Source organism: Seriola aureovittata, chromosome 3 (assembly GCF_021018895.1).
Source record: "Seriola aureovittata isolate HTS-2021-v1 ecotype China chromosome 3, ASM2101889v1, whole genome shotgun sequence".
Classification (NCBI taxonomy): domain Eukaryota; kingdom Metazoa; phylum Chordata; class Actinopteri; order Carangiformes; family Carangidae; genus Seriola; species Seriola aureovittata.
Window position 1 is genome coordinate 7981159 of NC_079366.1, and position 20597 is coordinate 8001755.

The 20597-nt window shown below is 40.8% G+C and overlaps 1 protein-coding gene across 10 annotated transcripts; it reads right to left on the reverse strand.

The window, feature by feature from the left end:
• Positions 1–1157: 1157 nt before the first annotated feature.
• elf2b (E74-like factor 2b (ets domain transcription factor)) lies at positions 1158–20501 on the reverse strand. 10 transcript variants are annotated; one of them, XM_056367125.1, is made up of 11 exons: positions 16803–16920; positions 16625–16678; positions 12380–12540; positions 11684–11939; positions 6640–6753; positions 6155–6343; positions 5645–5731; positions 5313–5508; positions 4245–4637; positions 3924–4101; positions 1158–3533 (listed from the first exon to the last, which is right to left on the reverse strand). In XM_056367125.1, exons 3-11 carry the CDS (start codon positions 12452–12454, stop codon positions 2919–2921), a joined length of 2103 nt encoding a protein of 700 aa, XP_056223100.1. In that variant the 5' UTR covers positions 12455–12540; positions 16625–16678; positions 16803–16920; the 3' UTR covers positions 1158–2918. The 10 variants fall into 10 exon arrangements, with proteins under 10 accessions (XP_056223100.1, XP_056223137.1, XP_056223124.1 ...); XM_056367162.1 differs by lacking the exons at positions 16625–16678; positions 16803–16920 and adding an exon at positions 20016–20501 and having other exon boundaries at positions 5313–5505; positions 11684–11936; XM_056367149.1 differs by lacking the exons at positions 16625–16678; positions 16803–16920 and adding an exon at positions 20016–20500 and having other exon boundaries at positions 11684–11936.
• Positions 20502–20597: the final 96 nt, after the last annotated feature.

A 20597-nucleotide genomic window follows, 5' to 3' on the forward strand; every position in this document is an offset into this window, starting at 1 on the left:
TCATTGACTGTTGAGACATCACTCTGTACAGTGTGTGCTCTGGAACTCACAGCACATTAATCTGAGGATACAAGTACAAAGAACTATATTTGATTATCACACTTTAGAAAGACCTTCTTATTTCTTGTTATAACATCATGACAATTGCACCCATCTTCCACTTGTGTGATTTCCTGACCTTCATCTGACCTGACTAATCAGCATTTCTGTTGACACTCATGTTTTGTGTTGATGTCTATTTTAGATTTTAGAAATCTCTCATGATTTAACATATATATATGATCCATGTTGCGGATATATTTGACAACATGCTTACATTCTATTCTCTGACTGAGTAACACAAGTCACTTGAAACTAAAAAAATATTTTGTAAACAGTTTTTGAACATACCATAATATTAAGACTTCTGTTGGAGTGTGCCTTGGACTTCTTATAGGTATGACATCACAAGCCAAAAAGTGCCTTTTGCAAGGAACGTACACTGGGCCGGAGGTTGTCGGTTCGTCTGTCCCATTCTTGCAATATCTCACTAACGCCTTGAGGGAATTTCTTCAACTCTGACACATTCACTTTGACTCAAAGATGAACTGAATAGATTTTGGAGGTCAAAGGTCACTGTGACCTCAGAAAACACAATTTTGGCCATAACTCATGAATTTATACGCATTATGACACGATTTAACACAAACATCTAATAGGATAAAATGATGAAGTGATGACATTATTATTACGGTATATCCAAATGGTCAAAGGTCAACATCACTGTGACATCATAATGTTCTGCAAAAACACCTATTGGCTATTATTCAGTGTTGTAACTCAGGAATGGAAGATCATGACCATATTTCCTGCAACTTGGCTGGTTGGCGGAGGCATGACCTTCTCGGCCACACTATACCTGAATATCACTCTGGCAGTTGAAAACATTTGTGTCAGTGCTGAATCGTATCAATCTACTGTCTAATCATGGGGAAGTGATTTATCTTTGTCAAGGAATCAGTGAAACAATAACATTTGTGAACTCAAGCAACTGGATGGTAAAACGTAACCACAGAAAGTCTGCACTCAGAGTTCTCCTGATACATTGAGAAAGTAAATGTTATCACTGATTAAAAATGAGGTTAGTTCCACTCAGATTTGATTAAATAAATGTAGGCCACCGTAACCATTTTATCTCGAGTGATTGCTGACATGTACAGGTTTGTAAAAAATAAACTCTGTATGAGAAAAAAGTAACAAAATTACATTTACAAACAAGCCAAATTAAATGAAATCCAAAGCAGTAAATCTTAAACAGTCACATCAGCTTCAGCATGAAACTTAAAAACCATGATGAAAACGGCCGCTGTCGGGTTTCAAATGTCTTTTTATATTTCAGTAAAATCTACTTGAATACACTTTGAAACAAGAGTACAACAAAATAGAATATACTTCAAATGTTGAATATACAAACAGTTCAGTCTGAACACAAACATTTTTCTCTCTATTGTCCCTCTTTTTAGATTAAAAAAAAAGAAAGAAATGTAGGGCCAAAATGGCACAGACTATTCTGGCAAACTGTTTTAAGGGTGAAGTAAAGTGACCTGGGATCCACAGTGGTTGAATATTATTCACAGGTATTTTGCATAAACTTGCGATTTTCATTGCTTCTCTTTTAAAAATTATAATAACTGCTCAATTACATTGGTGATCTCTGGATTCTTTTTTTCTGAGACATGGCGGCATGCACTGGCCCTGAATCACATTCTTTGCATTTCCATGCAGCCAGACTGTATGGTTGTGAAAAGGAGAGCAAACAAAAAAATACAAGAATTGAGATACAGCCGAGATCCTTTTGTCAAATAAATGTGAAAGTCAAACCTAGAGATTTTTTCTAGAAGCTGGAAGACACACTGCAAGCAATCCGGTCACTGACCAACAACATGTTACTGTTTCCCTATATGAGCATTAACAGCCTGATAAACAGAGGAACTAATGATAAAACAAATATTAGATGCCCTAGTTTCAATAATACTGTGCTTGGTACAAGGTATCAAAACACAAAAACAAATTTCAGCTTACTGTTCAGACAATATATGAAAAAGAAAATTAAAATTAAAATCTAAGGCTGTTCTGTTAACTTTAGCTCCGTAAACTGTATAGTAGAGATATATATAAATATGTACATACACAACCATTGTCTGTCTGATATCGTTCCTTGTTAGAGCTTCTGTCAGCTCCACTCTCTCTCTCTCTCTCGCTCTCTATCATGTAGCACCACCCACACTTGATCTGCACAGTGATATAAGTAAAAAAAATAAGTTGCTGGTTTTAACATCCATAGAGGCAAAATTGGAAACAAATGCCATCTACAAAAGAAGCTTCATTATCCCCCCTCCCCTTGTTTATTTTTCTTCTATTTGACAGTTCACATTTTGGTTGGTTGTAATTATTTGCCTCCTTTTGTAGTGTTTCAGTTTTTTATATATATATATATATATATATATATATATATATATATATATATATATATATATATATATATATATATATATATTCAAGGTTTTTCCCCAATTTGAGTCAGATGCATTTAGGAGGCATACATTGTAGTGATCAAGGTTGGTCCCTTTGCCTTTCCCAACAACTCCCTTTGAAGTCTGTGTGTATTCCTATGTTGCAGGGTGCAGTTTGTGCTCTGAACACAACAGTCAGAGGTTTCTGTGTGGTTGTGAAGGAGACCGGCTTAGTTCTGTTCGAGTCCTAGGCAGCAACAGGGAAGATGTGAAGACAGGTTGAGGACTAAAAACAGGCCTTCATGAGTCTTTAAAGTCTCATAGACTGCTGCTGGTTATTACAAGAGTAAAAATGACTGCGGACATTTACAAACTAACTGTCTCTGGCGGAGAGGGAGAAGATGGGTACTGGTAAATGTGTGCAATTCAACACTCGGGCTCTTCTGTCTTTATCGTCACATCAGGCGTTTCCAGTTTGATTACCACCTCAGCGTCCTCTGATTGGACATTTTGGACAGTTTTGGGGTTCACCTGGTTCTGTTGGACTGCCATCGGCATCTGCACCGCCTGGACCTGGACTCCCATTGCCTTCAGCTTCTCCACTGCAACTCCTGTGGTTGCTGGCGCTCCTATCACCAGCTCTGAGCCATTAATGACGCCACTGATGATGCGAGGCTGTGCTGTCAACGTCTGATTGGCTGTTGATACTGTGACCACCCCCGCCCCGCTGCCGATGCTTCCCGGCTGCGACACCATCAGAGTTTGTTGCTGCGCCTGCGTTGGGACGGTGAGTCTCATCACTTGTGTTCCTGGGGCAACGCTAACAGGAGTTAGGGCCCGGACGGTCAGGGGGCTCCCGAGGAGGCTGATGCCCCCTGCGGAGGCTCCCACGCCTGGTTTGTTTGTGCCTGTGGAGGTCTGGAGCTGACACTGAGCTAACTGGTGGGCTGGGATTGTGATGATCTTGGCCAGCTGGACGGTGATCTTGTCTCCGTTCTCCGCTGTGGCTGGGACCATTGTGGGGATGGTCTGGATCACAACCTACACAAAAAGAAAAGTTTTTTTTAGAGTTCATAAAAGTTAAAAGACTAAGACTAAAAACCAAGAATGTGTGTTTAAATAATCTCCTTAATGGATCTATAAGTACCAGGTTTAAATGAAACACTTTTGAATGGAATTTAATACCGGTTTCAGAATTATATCAACCCAAATATGAAAGTATGATGGAAAACTAGTAGGGATGATAAGGTCTACAACTATTGATTATAATTTCAATATTTTCAATATTACACAGCTGTATATTAACAATAACTCCAAATGACAGAATTAATCAGCTGAATGTGACCTGGACTTGTAGTGAGCTGTAGTGCAGATACCCTGAAGTAATATGCAAAAGTGCATGTAAGTGAATGAGTTTCCTCATGTACAAACCTTCTGTTGTGAGTTGGTGTTACCGGCAGCCGCACCGATAGTAGGAGTGTTGGTGAGGAGGGTGGTGTGGCCGGCTGCGCCCGTTGTTCCTGCCGGCTGCTGCACAGCAACTGTAGAAATCTTCTGACCCAGTGATGTTGTCATGACTACGGGTACCTGCATAGCCACCCGCACTGTCCTGCAAACGAGAGGTAAGTCAGCCGAGTCAAAAGTTTATACTTACAGTTGGGGAGAAATGCCAACATTTACATAAGCTCTCCTCATAAGAGACACTCTTTAATGTCCAAACTGAAGGCCCTTCTTCCTCTGCAGGAGTCTAACCTGGGCCCAGTGGCAGTAGGGATGATGGCTGTGTGAGACTGCTGGGTCTGACTCTCATCTGGCGCTCCAGAAACCGCCACTATCCGTGGAACCCCTGCTGCCACCATCTTGCTCCCAGTAGCTACAGGAGCTTGGACAATGTTGGTTCTGTTCCCGCTCCGCAGGATGTTGGGCTTCTTGGGGGACGAGAGCTCGGTCACCTGGAGCAGCATGTCTGGCGGCGGCGGCACACGCTCATAGGATGCAGCAGTGTCCGAGCCGATCAGATCGTCGGCGGCAGTCATGTCCGCCTTGTCATCGTCGATGATGACGATGTTTTTGGGCATCTCTTTGAACTGATAAACCAGCCGCTGGCCTTCTACTTTGGCAAGGATGCCACGCTGGTAGTAATATCTGAGGAAAAAAGGATCATCTGAATTATCAGTTGAAAAATGTTGTGGAACAGCTGCAAGCAACTGGTGACATTAAATCATATTTCCATTCTTAATAGTGTGAGCTGGTTTCTGCTCTTTGTCTGTTTGCTTCTCTTCTACTCTCTATTTTCACACAGCCCAATTCCCAATAAAGCTGTTCTCATTTATATGTTGACATGTAAATCACCATAAATATGAATGTAAAACAAAGACTGTGCTGTGATTGCAGCTATATTTACTTGTAAAATTATCATTCAGAAGCAACAGAATATCTTTTTTTTTGTCTCTCACACAGACCACAGACACAAAGTACTGCTGTGCGTCTCTGCCACTCACGGAACAGAGTAGAGACGGAGATGTGTGCCTCTTGCTATAAGGCATTATTGTCAACTCTCTTATACAGAAAGTGGCCAAGGTTTGTGCAAAATGTAGCTGGTTTTGTCTCAAGGTGCTTTTTTGAGAAAAAAAAAAAAATCACTAAAGGAAAAAAAAGTTGGCAACACTGCTTGTCTGCACCAATTAATTTTGAAAGAGCAACGCCCATTGGGGAAGTTACACCATTGACCGGCTGACCAATGGTGTAACTTGATCACTCACTCAGTTTACAGAGCTGACCCTGCTGCTGCAGTCCAACCATCACACACAGACTCCTCACCTGAGTGCCCGTCCCATGGTCTCATAGTTCATGTCTGGCTTGTTCTTGTGTTTGCCCCAAAGCTTGGACACGGCCTTTGAGTCAACCAGTTTGAAGATGCCCTTCTCCCTCTGTGTCCACTTGATGTACCTGGGACAGGTGTTCTTGTCCTGGAGGAGGTCCAGCAAGAACTCCCATAGGTAGGTGGTGCTCCCTGCTAAAAATCAAAGTAACTTTGGTGCACAGCTTTATGCAAAATCATTTTATCAGAGCATAACACAATAAAGCCAACAGCTGGATCTAATGTATGCACCTATGTCAGTGATGTCAGTAACATTACTACTATGAGATACCTTTTCCTTCTCTTGGTTTCTTCTTGATGCCAAGGTCTGGTGAGCCGTTGGAAAGAGCTGACTGATGTGTCTTTGGCTTCCGTCCAGCTATAAAAGAATATATTTTAAAGAGGACTTTGTCATTCATCAATGTTATTAGTGTCAACTGCACCGAAACAAATGATTCTCAGTTGAGACTCAACAGTAAAAGTTGACCACTAGGTGGTGCTCTTGGATTATGTTGTTCAGTGTACTAAAGGTTGTGGTTTAAGGTCTGTAGCCTGCCTTGTGAGGTACTGTTAATTATAAAACTCACAGATGTTTTCCATTTAAAACTTAGTTTGAAACATTCAAAACATCGTTTTTCCTTTCTCAAAAGCTTTACCCACCTTCTGGCCACAATATGGTGCTGACACTGTCTACAACTGCATAAAATGAAGGTTTCATAGGCTTTTTCACAGCTTTGAAGTACCAGGAACTCACTTAATAGATGAATTCTCTGTTGGCAAAAAACACATTGTTTTTGTTTACCTTTCCTCTTCCTGACAGGCCCGTGGTCAGGTTCTGGTTCTGGATCCTCCAGCAGAGTGACCATCTCCTCATCTTCCTCTTCGCAGCAGTCCTCTGTCGATATCTCCACCTCTGTCTCTGCAATCATGTCAGGACGCATGGCAGCGTGAAGGAAGTCTGGCGTTGCTACGCATGGTGGGATAAAAGCTTCTGGATGGAGGAGAGAAACAGGGAAGAATTAAAATTTGCATTATAAAGTTTTGATTGAAGTTTGGTTGATGAGAATTTTGACTATGACATTTTGTTAGTATATAAGGATTAAAGCTCCTTTGCCCAAGTTGTACTATACCGACAAGAATCTAAATTCTTATCGTTTTGGAGGATTAATCATGGTATTAAAAAAAAATTGACTCAAAAATTCCTTAGTCTTATTTATAAAACATTACAAGCATCAGCTTCAGGTTTATAAATACTGTTTTCCTGTTGTATTAGCTTGTGTGTGTTACCTGGACTACGGTCCTCTCTGAGGCTGGACGGTGAATCCATGCGTAGCAAAGCCTCTGCTGCCTCAATGGTCTTGTCAGAGCAGTGGACACTAGTGCCATGGACAGAAGCCTCCACTGAAACACACACACACACACACACACACACACACACACACACACACACACACACACACACACACACACACACAGAACAATTTAACAAATAGCTTAGGGAAAATAAAGTTTCTGGTTGAGCCCAGTGAAGCCAGTTTCACCAAAACAAATCACAAGTTTCACTTGTGATAAAATGGCACAATTTCTGCATTTACATGTTAATAATCTTAATAACATCATCTTAATAATTTTCGGATAAACACACCAAACAATTCTTTCACACAATGCTGCACAACATGCACCGTGCAACTATATGGTGCCCCCTAGTGAAAAGTCCAGTTGCTCTAGGAGACTGATATGTCATTTTCAGTAGTCAACACATTCACTCTGATCCAGACACAGTATGAAATGATGTAAAGAACAACCTTCACTGTAGGAAATGTTTTTACTCTCTAGCCTCTTTTCATTTGTTGAACTAGCTATCTTGACAGTTTTTTACCCTGCACATTTGCTTTTTGCCTGAAGCTGATACCAGAGTTGCTTACAATACTGAAGACTGACAGGGGAAATATTCACAGAGGGCATGAAAAATCAACTACACCTACAGCTGCCCTCCCATATCTGCATGCATGCAGCTAGAAGCCTACATGTAGTCCTTGTTTACTGTCTCACACATAGTAAGATAAGGTGCAAAAAGACAAAACATTGTTTGATTCAAAAATGGAATTCAGCCCATTGTAAAAGAAATGGTGCGTGGGACCCTGAGAAGGAACCCTGGGCACCTGCTGCTGTTGTCAATCACTGGTGTGAAACACGAGATCCTGTTCCATCCTGTCCTGTCCATGTTTGGCTATCTCAACGAGGCAATGGACACTGAACAGGAGAGAGGAGTGGGCTATCTTTAGACTGTTTCACTCATTCAGTCCCTCACACAAACAAACAGGACATATTGGTAACCATCCCAGCAGAGACTCTATAGCCTGCTGAGCTGCCCTTGCAACCAGGCAGCTGTGCCGTAATAAGATCACCAATAGGTGTGAGGTCAGAGAGCTGCAGCTGGGCTTGACCTACATAAGTACATATAGAAACTCTGTTCTGTTCATATCAAGTCTGTCCAACTTGTTAGGACTGTGATTTATACTGAATCATTTAATAATAAACTTTAGAAACATCGGCAATGTTGTAGTAAATTAGCAACGTGTGTGGGTAAAAGCATTAGAATAGTTAAAGTTAAGAACATCTCTATTATGAACATATACTACTATGTAAAGGCGCCAAGAATAGCAGCAAGTCCGACAAAAAGTAGTGCTGCATCTCGATGACTTCCGTGTTTACACTCCTCATCCTTTCCCTCCAGTTCTCTTCGAAGAAGCTCACAAATCCTCTTGTCACTCAACAACCGCCTCACCTCCTATTGGCTCATTATTCGCTCTACAGCCCGCCCCCGGTGAAATCTGATTGGACTCTTACTGACGTTTTAAAGCCCCCCGCACACTATTGGACTGACAAGGAAGTCAATCTGAGGCACACCCCACCCACTCACATAAACAATGCTTCCGCCATCGAAATGGGACGAAAATACTTTAAATATTGCGATTAAAAAGACGTGAAAACGAAGCGGTGTTTTCACGACACATCGTGCATTCACAAAAACAGGTAACACATGGACAAAATCACGTAAAATGCGTATCTGTAGGTCAGTATGGTCGAAGGCTGAAGCCGCACTTGAAACAAGTACAAGGAAGAAAGCGAGTGAATCAGGCCGTCCCACGCTTCAGTCACACACAGCACAACACGATAACGGAAACGATCCAACAAATATATCACAACCTTTGACACGGGAAATATGAGCTATGAGCTGTCCAAAACTAAAAATCATAAAAATACAATATTACACAATTATCTTTTAGGGGTAATTAACAGTTATTCGGGGACAAGACTATCACTGCAGTTTATTTCTACGAACGGAACAAACTAAAGCCAGCCACGGTTAAATACTAAGACATACGTCAATCATAACACTAACAAAGGTGATATGTGACAGTGTGTACCAGGTTGATGCTAGTAAAAATAAACCCACATGTCCTTCCGACTCAGACAGCGTGGCAAAGACGTAGGAAAGACAACATCTTTACACTTCCTGGTTGTGCAGAGCCGATCTGCAAACCGTTATTCTATATCCCGCTGCTATGTGAAAAATCTGCTCCAACATGCAAAACACACTTCGTGCAGACAACAGTCCAACTGTGCAGACTGGCAGGCCCTGCGAAAGTTTTTCCCCTCTTAAACCGGGTTTGATAAACCGTGTAGCATCGCCATGCAGGTTGCTACCAAGGTGATCACTTCCTGATTGCCCTCCATTACTTCAGTACACTCCTCAGCGGACTGAGGAGCAGCGGCCGACGTTAAAAACTCAAGCCGCGCGTTAATGTTAGCTCCCGTGTCGGGATTGCGAGTATATAAAGTTACGTTACCGGCTCTGATGAGTAGATCGAGCTGGTTTGCGTGCCCCCCATGCTGTGAAGTCGCCATGTTTTCCCCTTGCTGCAGATTCACATTGACTTCTCACTGAATTGTATGGGAAGCGACTAGCTCAGATCACTCCGCCGCTAATGGGAAATCTCGATTTCAACGCGACACGTTACGGCGACCGAAATGTATCCCTCCGCCGCCGACACAGGAAATCCTTCCTTCGCCCTCCCTCGCTTGCGTAGTAACTACGTCAAATAAAGCGGTACCATGATAACTGTTTTCGTAAACATAGGGGACAAATAATTCTAATTACAACACAACAAAGCTGCAGTTTGCACAATTAATTCACAAAAACTGTAAACAAGACAGTGCATCTAAAGCATTTCATTTCAAAACAATGAACAACACAAATGTTTTGTAAGGACTGTGATTATTTGTGTTCATTGTTCTGCACTGAAAATATGGACTAGGATTACTTCACAGCATGTATTTTTTGCCTTGCAACTATTTATTTTCCAAAAGATAATTGCCTGTGAGCAGTATGAACTGTGGAAGGTAAAGTTTAAATGTTAATTAAAAAATGATTGGTCAACACCAACTAAATACTTAAGTGTTCAAAGTCCAAAATATTCTTAAGATTTATAATTTAAGGTCTGAAGCAATATGTGTGAGTGTCATAAAACATGACCAAAACTCTTACATTTTAGCTGACAACTATACAGGATTATTTCCTACTCAGGTGTAGTACTAATGTGTTGTGGAAATGCTTTTAATGCAGAATGTATGCATTTTCAGACTTTTTTTCAGATGTCTGCACCTGCTCTTTTGTTAGATGTAACTGTCTTTTTGTCTCTCTGGGATTTCAGAGACACAAAGTAATGAACTATACGAAAAGACAAAAATTATGCATTTATAGTGAGGCATTTTGAACACTCAAGTTCCTTCTCAACTAATGGTCACAATCCATGGTGGTGGATACCCAGTACCATTACATTGTCAGTCTCCAATATATGAAATCACTATCCTTGAGCTTGACACAGCACATTTTTCATTTAGAACCAGGCTTAATATATATATATATATATATATATATATATATATATATATACACACACACTATACAGGTCAGAATTCCTGACATCCAAGCAGACACAATGTGCAAAATGGTCAAAACTATTAATTACATTTCCTGTAATTATGATAAATTCTTGATCCTGCTCAAAGATTCTTCTATTTTAGATTATGTGCAAATGATGATGTAATTTGGGACAGTGTGCATGAATACAGCGTCCATAAATTCAAATTATATAGCCTCTGTCTGACTGTTTCATACTGATGAACACGGCACTGGACTGGACATTAGTCACTATTAAAAAGAGATTAATGGATGAGTACTGAGCTGATTACTGAACTAACACACCTTCCCTGTCCATGAAGTTGTAACTGTCCAAAAATATCCACAAGGTGGCAGCACATGGACACAGGAGTCTAAAACCCTCACAGCCTACTTAACCAGATTGTGTCAATAGAGCTGGCAGCAGAATCGTGTGACAAAAGCAACACTTTCTAAGCTTGAATTAACGAGCCCAAGTGTGGACCTTGGATTTTATATTCATGTGAACTCACAAAATGTTCAATGCTTTTTGAAACCTTTAAAATAGATTGGAAAACCTTTTCACTAAAAAATACATGCATCAGCCCAAGAAGCTTTGAAGTCAGGGGTGAAGAGATAGAGAAAGCAGAGATGTACCAAATAAATAAAGGAGGAGAATGAACAAAGCCAAAATAACAGGTCGTCAACACTGCAAATAAAAAGGCACAGGCACACCACAAAAACAGTATTTTAAAAAATATGCTGGACAGTGTAATATGATGAATGAGTCAATTTTGACTTGGATTCAGTAGCAGGACAAAGTCAGGGAAAAATAGTTCCCATTTTTTTTTTATTTGCCAATCTTACTGATGGCTCTGGCAATCACACAGGCTGAAAACATGTAAATGAATAAATCCTTACAACTGTGTTAATGTGAAGCAAATCAAGGCTCATGGTAAACTCAAACTATCAGCTTGTTAGTTAAAGACAATTGGATTAATAAATGTATCAATAGTCCAGAATCAATGTGTTGTTTTTGAAACACACAGCCCATTAGTGTGTACAGAACCACAACAGGTGAAATTTATTTTTCCCAATAATATGAAACCTTAGTGAGCTGGTGAAAATGGGAATGATGCATCAACAGTTATAGCAGGATATATCAAAGAGACATGAGCCAATTTTCTCAGCACGTTGGGTAGAAGGGTGAGTCAGGTTAGTTAAGGACCAAGGTTTGCTCTGGCCATTCCGGGTAGTGGGTTGCAAGTGTAATGTAACAGACACTGCATCATAGTCAGCTGATGCACTACCCTACAGCAGCAAAAGGAAGATTAAGAAGTTAACATTAAATCCAATCTGATAAATACAGGCGTATTTATACCTCACCTACATCCCCTTCTGTCTCCACCTCCTGCTCATCACCCACTTCCTGCATCAGGTACGCCTCGTCATCGTACACCAACACCTGGGCTGAGTAACTTTGCTCCTCGATCAGGCTCGCACCAGGTACCTCCTCCACTATGACTGCTGGGTAGTCCTCAGCCTGCTCTCTGTCATGTACCTCCTCATAGGCCTCCTCGGCTTCACACTCGCCTTCCACCTCTCCTTCCAGCTCCAGATCCACCTCATACTCTCCCTCCTGCTGGAGAAAGGCAATGAGGGACAGAGGAGAGCAAGACAGTCAAAAACAAGAAGTTTAATGTAAGCCTTTATCAGGAACGAATGAGTTCAGAAATGACAAAATAAGGCAGTATTATTACCAGCCAGTTGCTGGTATTGTTTTCACCTTGTGAGTCTGTGAGTATGTGTGTGTCATCATGGCAAAACATAAACCTGGAGACACCTACTGCAGTGAGAACTACCACAGAGGTGGAGTTGATTTCATGGACAGATTTTTGTCAGTGTGACAGCGTCCACAACTGTGCAAGATGCAGTTACGAAAAACTTTCATGGAATAACTACTGAGCACTCATGTAATAATGTAGCAATGACCAGTAATGAACTTCTGCATGTTGACGACACCTGGGGTGATCCCATTGCAAGATGGTCTCTAGTTTCTGCTTGTGTCTGTGTCCAACCAACCTGCTGGGGGTCCTCTTCCGCTGTGACATACTCCACCACTGTCCCACCAGTGTCGACCAGCACCACTGAGGTCATGACTCATGCTCCTCGGGGATCACACAGCCAGCGATTTGCCACAGCTCTTGTCTGGTGGCCTCCACCTGTGTGGCGAACAACAGCCCCTGGAGAGATGAGAAGCACTTGATGAACAAAACTTGCAGCATAATATATGTTTGTCAAAAGTGAGATGAACTGAAGTCGAGCTATTTCTCTGTTCACTGTGATTAAATAGTGAATGCCTTGATGTTTCAGAGTTGCTAATGTTGCTAATTCTCTTGTGCAAAAAATCAATCAAGAAATAATTTAACATTTTGGGAAATTTGTTTCTGTACGGACCTCAGAGTACTAACGATCTTCTCATCTAACTCTTGGCAAGAAAACAAACAAGCATATTTCCCAAAATGCAAAACTATTCTTTTAAAGTATTATGAAGTCCAGATACGTCACTGTCAAACAAACAGAGATTAGGAAAAAACTGGACTGCTCACAATTAACAACCTGAACAATTCTTTACAAAATAAAAGAAATCTGACCAACACGTCTCTACACCTTCCTCCATCCGTCCCAACTGTAATCCAAGGCCACATTAAGGGCCAGAGATCTCTTGCATCTCTTTCATGTCTTCCCCTCTGACTTCAGCCTGCAGGAAGTGCCTGTCTGCTATTACAGGAAGAAATGCACTGACAGGAAGCCAAGTCATTCCCTCAAAACACGCACACAGTATCCAGTGGAAGACTGAGGCAGGGTGGACTGGACCCATGGCAACAGTTGCTAAGAACCATGGGCCTTCAGTTCCTGTTCTGTGCTGCTCTGCGTAGTGACAATGGGATATAAGACAAAGGAAAAGCTGGAGCATAAAAGGGACAGGCAGATAAACACACACAGCATGATGCTGTTTAAACTGCTGCTCAACCTACTCTTACTATGCTCGGTTTTTAAGGGGCTTTCTTGGCCACTAACCTACTGAGATTTGAGTGAGGTATTTGGTGAGTACGCAGGTTTCAAAATGGAATGAAAAATAATATAACACAACTTAAGGAGTCAATAAAGTTCAAATAAAATGGTTGTTGAATCATCAAACAAGCATCTGAAACCCCCTCCACCCACATCTTTGCAACATCAGAAGTGGCAGTTCACTAAATCCCAGGAACAGCAGCGTATGTGAGGCTATTCCATATATCAAGAGTAGGGAGGGTGGTGACCAAAAACACCAAATCAAAGTGTGTTTCTCTGCTCAAACTTACAATAAGCTACAAATATTAACATTTACAGCTATCTAACTTACTATATTAGTAACCTAACCCAACATTACTTCCAAGGCAAGGGTACCTTTCATACTACATTATTTACAGGGGTACAGATTTTTATTTTTAAGAAAAAGCCTAATTCACAATGGAGCATCCACTGTGTAGGAGCTGATACTTGACTCTTCTTTATCAGAGTTGAGGGTAATGTTAGTGGTTCTGCTCTAATGAATTTGAGGAAGGTTTCCAGCAACCGCATTTGAACTCATTATCCGAAAAGCATTAACTTTACCGAAAAACACTGGTTAGTCCTCATCCTCAAAGCCCTTTCTTGTTGCATTAAAAGTGAAACATACTCCTTGAATATACACATACTATAAAGCAAAAATCTAACCTCTGTCTTGCCTGTCCAAGTAACTTATCTAAGCAAAATGGGGTCATGTTGTAACAAAAATAAGTGTGATCTTATCATACTTTGTAATACTAGAAGCAGCTTCCTGTCTTCTACATGAATCATCTCTTTGGATGCTAATTGTTTTTTCATGCTGCTTTAGCCTCAGTCTTTTAGCATGATATCATGTATGCAGCAATCAAGTACACGCCTAAGATCCTTGACAGGGATTTTGTTTTAAAACAAGTCAAGAAACAATGAAAAGTCAACCAGAGGCAATGTTTTTAACTAACTCATGGAGCTGATATTAACTTAATTAACTAGCTACATCTGATCAAATTTACTGGTGATGGTTCTCATTTCAGCTGGAAAAATCCTGTGCCAGATAGAAATGAGAAGCTGTTGTTGTCCATCTATGTCTAAAATCAGGGACAAATTATTTTGAAAATTTTTAAGAATTGTGAGAGGTCAGTATACACACATTTTCATTGCAATTTGCATATGTGCCATGCAAGACTTGAAAGCTTAAAAGGTGTAGTGACAGTAACTAAATGGGACAGAGTTTAGAGCACTCCAAGCATCAATTGTTCAGGTTTGTGGAGGTGACAGAGCATAAATTTCTCCCTGCAAACTCTTTTTCTCAATCTTCACACAACTACTTCCATCACTTTTCATGTGGAAAACCAAATACAACACCTTTAATGAGAAGAGATTGTCAGAAAGTATGCATCATTATTCCTATTAGTCCAATCCTGTCTGCCCTCTCTCTGACAGAAGGCGCTTCACTTTGGCTTCAAAACAACTACAAACACTTTTGCCTTTAGATGTGCTCGGATAACACTTGATCAAGCATACTGTGCCCTTTAATTTAACATAAACAATGTACCAGACAGAACAAACTTTATTCTCCTTTTTGACCACAGCACATCTACCCACTTGAACAGCCTAGGGTGCCAACCCTCTGCTTAAAGATAATCCTACAAAAAAAATTCTTTAAATTCTTCTGTAGGCACAAAGACAAGAATTAGGAATAACTCTTTCTCACTGACACTTCAATTTCTCAACATTTTTCAATGTAAAAGAAGTAACGTATTTAAAAATACCCAGAACACAATGTAAAACAGCCTGACTGTACAACGTCCTCTGACATGGTGTGTGTGAGCACATGCTCGGTTACTCTAACTGCTGTATAATGGATGAACCATGCTGTGCCAGTGTTCCCTCCGTTACTGAAACCAACATGCTCTCAGCTCAGATGGAAACCCTATGTTCAATTATTCAAACACATACAGCAGGCACTTATCTATAGACTTTTACATACTGTTTATGAAGGGGTATCTAGAGTCCCAGAAAATCAGACCAGGACAGGTTGTAACTTTATGCTACAGAGTGTTAAATTATAAAGGCCAACCCCGTGTCCAATCTTCTCATCTCCCATCCTAACTTTTTTTTTCTGAATATTTCATGCTTCACCTGTTGTTTCAGGCAATGTTGAGCACAGAAACGTGTGTGCACGTGTTTCTCTGTGTGCTGTTATTTTACTGTTAAACTGACAGAAGTTATTACGTAAGTTTATGGAGGAGTTGGAGATTGTGACACACTCGGTTTTTGTAATCTATCAAGCCCATATAACTCCTCTCATTAGAAAGCCAGTCAGAAAGAGAAGTTGTGTCATAGTGCGAAGTCCTGTGTGTGATGACTGTCAAGTAATTTTACCTTGGTCAACAGAATGATCTGGCATTAAAGTCACAGTATAGATCTGTTTGGATCAGCCTGGGCAAAAACTTTTCACCTACTCAGAGAACTTAATCTAACTGGACAAATGCAGTCCCTCCTTCTGCATAATACAAGGTGCATTGTCACACGGAGTATGCAACATGCTTACTGAAATGGCTTAATCACATGCGTGCGCGCGTGCGCGCACACACACACACACACACACACACACACACACACACACACACACACACACACACACACACACACACACACACACAGCAAATAGACTCGTGGGATCTGTTAGGAGTTGAGTCTCCTAAACAGGACCTGCAGGTTGCATTGATTCAAACAAGTATTACAGGACCTTCTGGACGATTGCGAACGTGTGGCCGCATTGCAGCTTCTCTGCTCAAAAATAAATGAGTGGAGAGCTTTCATTAGCACCATTTCAACAAACTATTTCATTTGGAATCCACCAGCAACTTGTCATGTACCAAGTGAAGGGATTAATCATTTTACAGGTCAAAAGCAGTCCATCAATGTGACCTTTTCACTCCTTACAGTTAGCATCTAGTCATGTTGAATATAGTATTAAGTAGTAAGTATTCCTGCAACAGTGAAATTAATTCTGGATAAGAGATACAGCTACATGTCTTAGCAATGAATGTGTGCAATCAACACTTAACTTATGATTACCAGGGTGACAAGCAGCTTGAGCCTATTACAGATATTGCTCTGGTTCATGGTGAGTCAGTAGCAATGTCAAGACTTCACGAGATACAGCACAGTCATCCTGACGGGGCAACTTTCCCACCATGGCATTCCAGCGAATGAAAAAAAGTACAAACTTGCCTTTCCACAGAAAAGTTGATATGACTCATAACACCGGCTGGCATCTTTACTTGTCTGCGGTTTAAAAATCCACAAAGAGACAATGAGGAGAATTCAAATATGAGATAAGTTTTCTTGCAGAAAAAGCAATAGAACTTTTCTTTGCATCTTTCTCTGTCTGTTTGACTCTCTCACACACCTCCTCTCTGTCCGATATCCATCCGATATCCATCCATCCAGCCGGCCATCCATCTCCTCTCCCTGCCTGCATGTTCACCATCTGCCTGTTCCCTGAGTGGAAGGAACCTCTCAGAGCGATTCAGCACTTCTCAGACCCTGCCCTGAGCACAGATCACATGACAAGGAGGGTGGAACGAACACTCACACTCACACACGCTCACTCTCACACACACACACACACACACACACACACGCGCGCTCACACACACACACACACACGCGCTCACACACACACAGTCACATGATCTTTCAACAACAGAGCTTTTGTTCCAAGTAACTGGGGCTGCTGGTAAAGATACAACGCCCTGCCTTGTGCCCTGCCCTGCCCTCCACCAACACACACATACACACACTGATGACACAACAAGCAAATATATGGCAGGATTTACTTGATATCCAATCACCCCATACGGACACATTTCACTGTAACTAAGTTGCTACAATGATGTCCTCGAGCTGTGTTATTTCTCTTGTGATCATTACTGTAGTCCAGATGATAGCGTCTTGTGAGTCATTTCCAGAGCTTTGAAGGGTTTAAGATATTTGGTTAAAAAAAAGAGTTTTGGGTCAAAATAAGTCCAAAACTTCTGAAATATTTGTTCCACAATACAAATTATAGTGTCTAGTATTTCAATGGTGACATATTAAAGAGGAGTGGGTGACACCATCGTGTAAACAGCCTAAAAATATTGGCAAACATTCAAGCATAGTGCAAAACATATGTCAACAAGTAGTCCAAACTAAATTAAATTAAATATCACATGACTAACTTTTGTCTGTAAGATATACTCAATTCCTTAGATTTGACAAGTCAAACATTTGGTAAAGTGGGCCTTTTACATTATGTAGTTGGAAATTATTATTATTTGTCAGACACTTTAAACAAAAAAGTTTTCCAGCCTCCATCTTACTGTCAAATGGTTTCATGCAAAGGTTTTGCATTAACAAGCAAAATTGTTTACATTGTTAACATGACATGAATGCAGCATTAAACCTTAGTGGTGGTGATATGACTTGGCATAATGTGACCAACTGTTATTGTTAAAATACTTGATTTGAGTCCAACACTACTTATAGTAGGTGCATATGTAGTTAAAAAACCAAACAATATGTTGTAGGGCTGCAAATAATGATTATTTTGATTATTGATTAATATACCTATTGCTTTCATCGATTATTTAATGTATGTCAGCAAATAGTGTAGGAATTATTTATTATATTCTGTTATAGTCTGTCAAATTAAATAATAGAAAGCTTCTATGGCATTCATGTACCTGTTCATGTTTAACCTGAGCCATGCCAAACAACAATGATAGCATTCATATCACATCCACACACCGTTATTAGTATACAGCTGTTCATTTTTTTCATCGCAACTGTATTGGATCAGTACTCAGTATCTGTGTTGGTATTGGGACATCTCTAGCTCAAACACTGGAATCATCATAGAGGTTATCGTCCTATTTAATCCAAAACCCTATTAAAATCAGCACAAGGGAGCTGTGGGTGTCCAAATCAAGACAAAACATGAAAATGACCAAAATGAGTAATACAGTAAGGATTTACAGAAAAGTGACAGTAAAATAATAGCAATCATGCTTAGCTTATAATGACCCTCAGAGTGAGTGTATCTTAGTCCACTGCACTCTTCAACAGATACACTACAAGCTTACCTTTGCAACATCCAAGCCCAACCTTTGAGGTTTACTTCTATCAGCGCTCATCCTCATCTCCTGTAACCCATCATGCAGCCATCTCCATTGTACCGATCCCTGCGCTCAGTTTCCGTATCTGGTCTTTCTTTCAACAGGCCTCTCATGATTTAGCTCCAACACAGACCACTCAGGCATGACTGCTGCCACCCAGCAGAAACCTTCAGACCGCAGTTCTACTGTTAGCTCACAGTGCAGGATATACCAGCTGAGCAAAAGGCAGGCTAGTCAATCATTTACCAGTACCAGCAGAGAAACTCCACCACAGCTCACACTGAAAACAGCAGCCTCTGGCCTCTGTACACTAAATAACACTATTTCACCACACAAAATCAAAACTGTAAATTCCAGGAATCTGCAGACCTGTAACTTAAAAAGGAATACTGTGATAGGACATTAGATTATGCACATTAATAGAGTCCTCAAAGATAGTATCAACAGGTAGGTGGTGATTAAATAGATAATTATAGAAGGAACTATTAAATGTATTTCATCCATCCAACACTAGTTGAAAGTTTTATTTTGAGTTTTAAATGATTACTTGCACATTAAGTGTTTGTAATTTTAAGAATGGTTAATCATCTGAGTAATTATCAGTTAAAATACCCAAAAATCTCTTGAATGACGCTTGTCTTTCCAGACAACACAGTCTAACTTTACACTTTCAACTTAGTTTAATCCGGATGGATTAAATTACATGAATGTCAAGAAGTAATTTAAGGAGGGAAGTAAATATTTATACCAGCTATTGACTTATTCAAATTTTCAACAAGCAATGAGAAAATGGAAAACGCCTTACCATGTTGACAGCAAGCCACAAGCATCAATGGCCTACTTATCTCCACCTGTTACTACATCATATTGCAGGCTAACAATACCATGCACTCACTTGCTATCCAACAAAGCCAATATAGTTTCAGTATGTTGACACAGTCACACTGTGACAATACCTCTGACACATGAAAAAGGGTAATGCGGTCAGATCCAAGACCAAAGTTGGTTATGATTACAACCCCCTGCACACAGTCACACAGCTGGCTGCCCGCCTGTTTGCCTTGCTCACAAATGAAGATCATAAAATACAACATAAAGAGTATGTCAGGCATGTACAGCCAGTCTCGGGGGCAATTCGCTGGTGCGATGGTACCTTTGCTCTTCACTGCAGCTAACCTTATCAATGAATTAGTAGCCAGCGCTCTCTTTATTTACATACAGTTATGTGACAATGGTATAACTAGCTGGCAAGGAAATTATGTGCTAGAGGACGCATTTCAAGAACATATCATTTTTGAGAAAACGACGCACACAAGCGGCAGTTGAATAGAAAAAGAAACTCAATATTGACATTAACTTAGCTAACGTTAGCTAGCTGAGTTAGCATAGTGACAAAAACATGCTGCCAGAAAAGAAACCCAACAAACCATGTGGTTAATGCTAGCTAATCAGGTCACCTCACTTACCGTAAAATCCTCCTTTTTGCTTCTTGCTGGTAACAAACTTAGTTTATAGGGAGCAGCCTGACGTTAGCTGGCTGGCTAATGGGAGTTTGCGCTGTGTGTGTGCGTCTGTGTGTGTGCGCGCGTGCATGCGTGTGTGTGTGTGTGTGTGTGTGTGTGTGTGTGTGTGTGTGTGTGTGTGTGTGTGTGTGTGTGTGTGTGTGTGTGTGTGTGTGTGTGTGTGTGTGTGTGAGACATCCAGTAACCTCTCCTCCTCTCCGGACGACTCTGCCCTGCTGTCGACTGTCAGGCGGAGGAGTCTCGCTGCTAATGGTAACGCTAGCTAACCTGCCGTTAGCCGTCTGTTTTCATAACAAGGAGCCCCGGAGCCTGCAGACAGAGGAGTATGAAGACCTCGTTGCTCCTAGTGTTTCATGTGGGATAATGAAAGGATAAAGACGCTGCTTTGTGGCTGCTCCTCTCTACTAATGGAGACTGACTCGCTTGTCAGTTTACTCCGCTTGTTCAGGCAAATTACACTCATGACGTCATGACGTACAATAAACAATCACAGTTCACCAGCAAAAACTAATCCATTTCACTTTT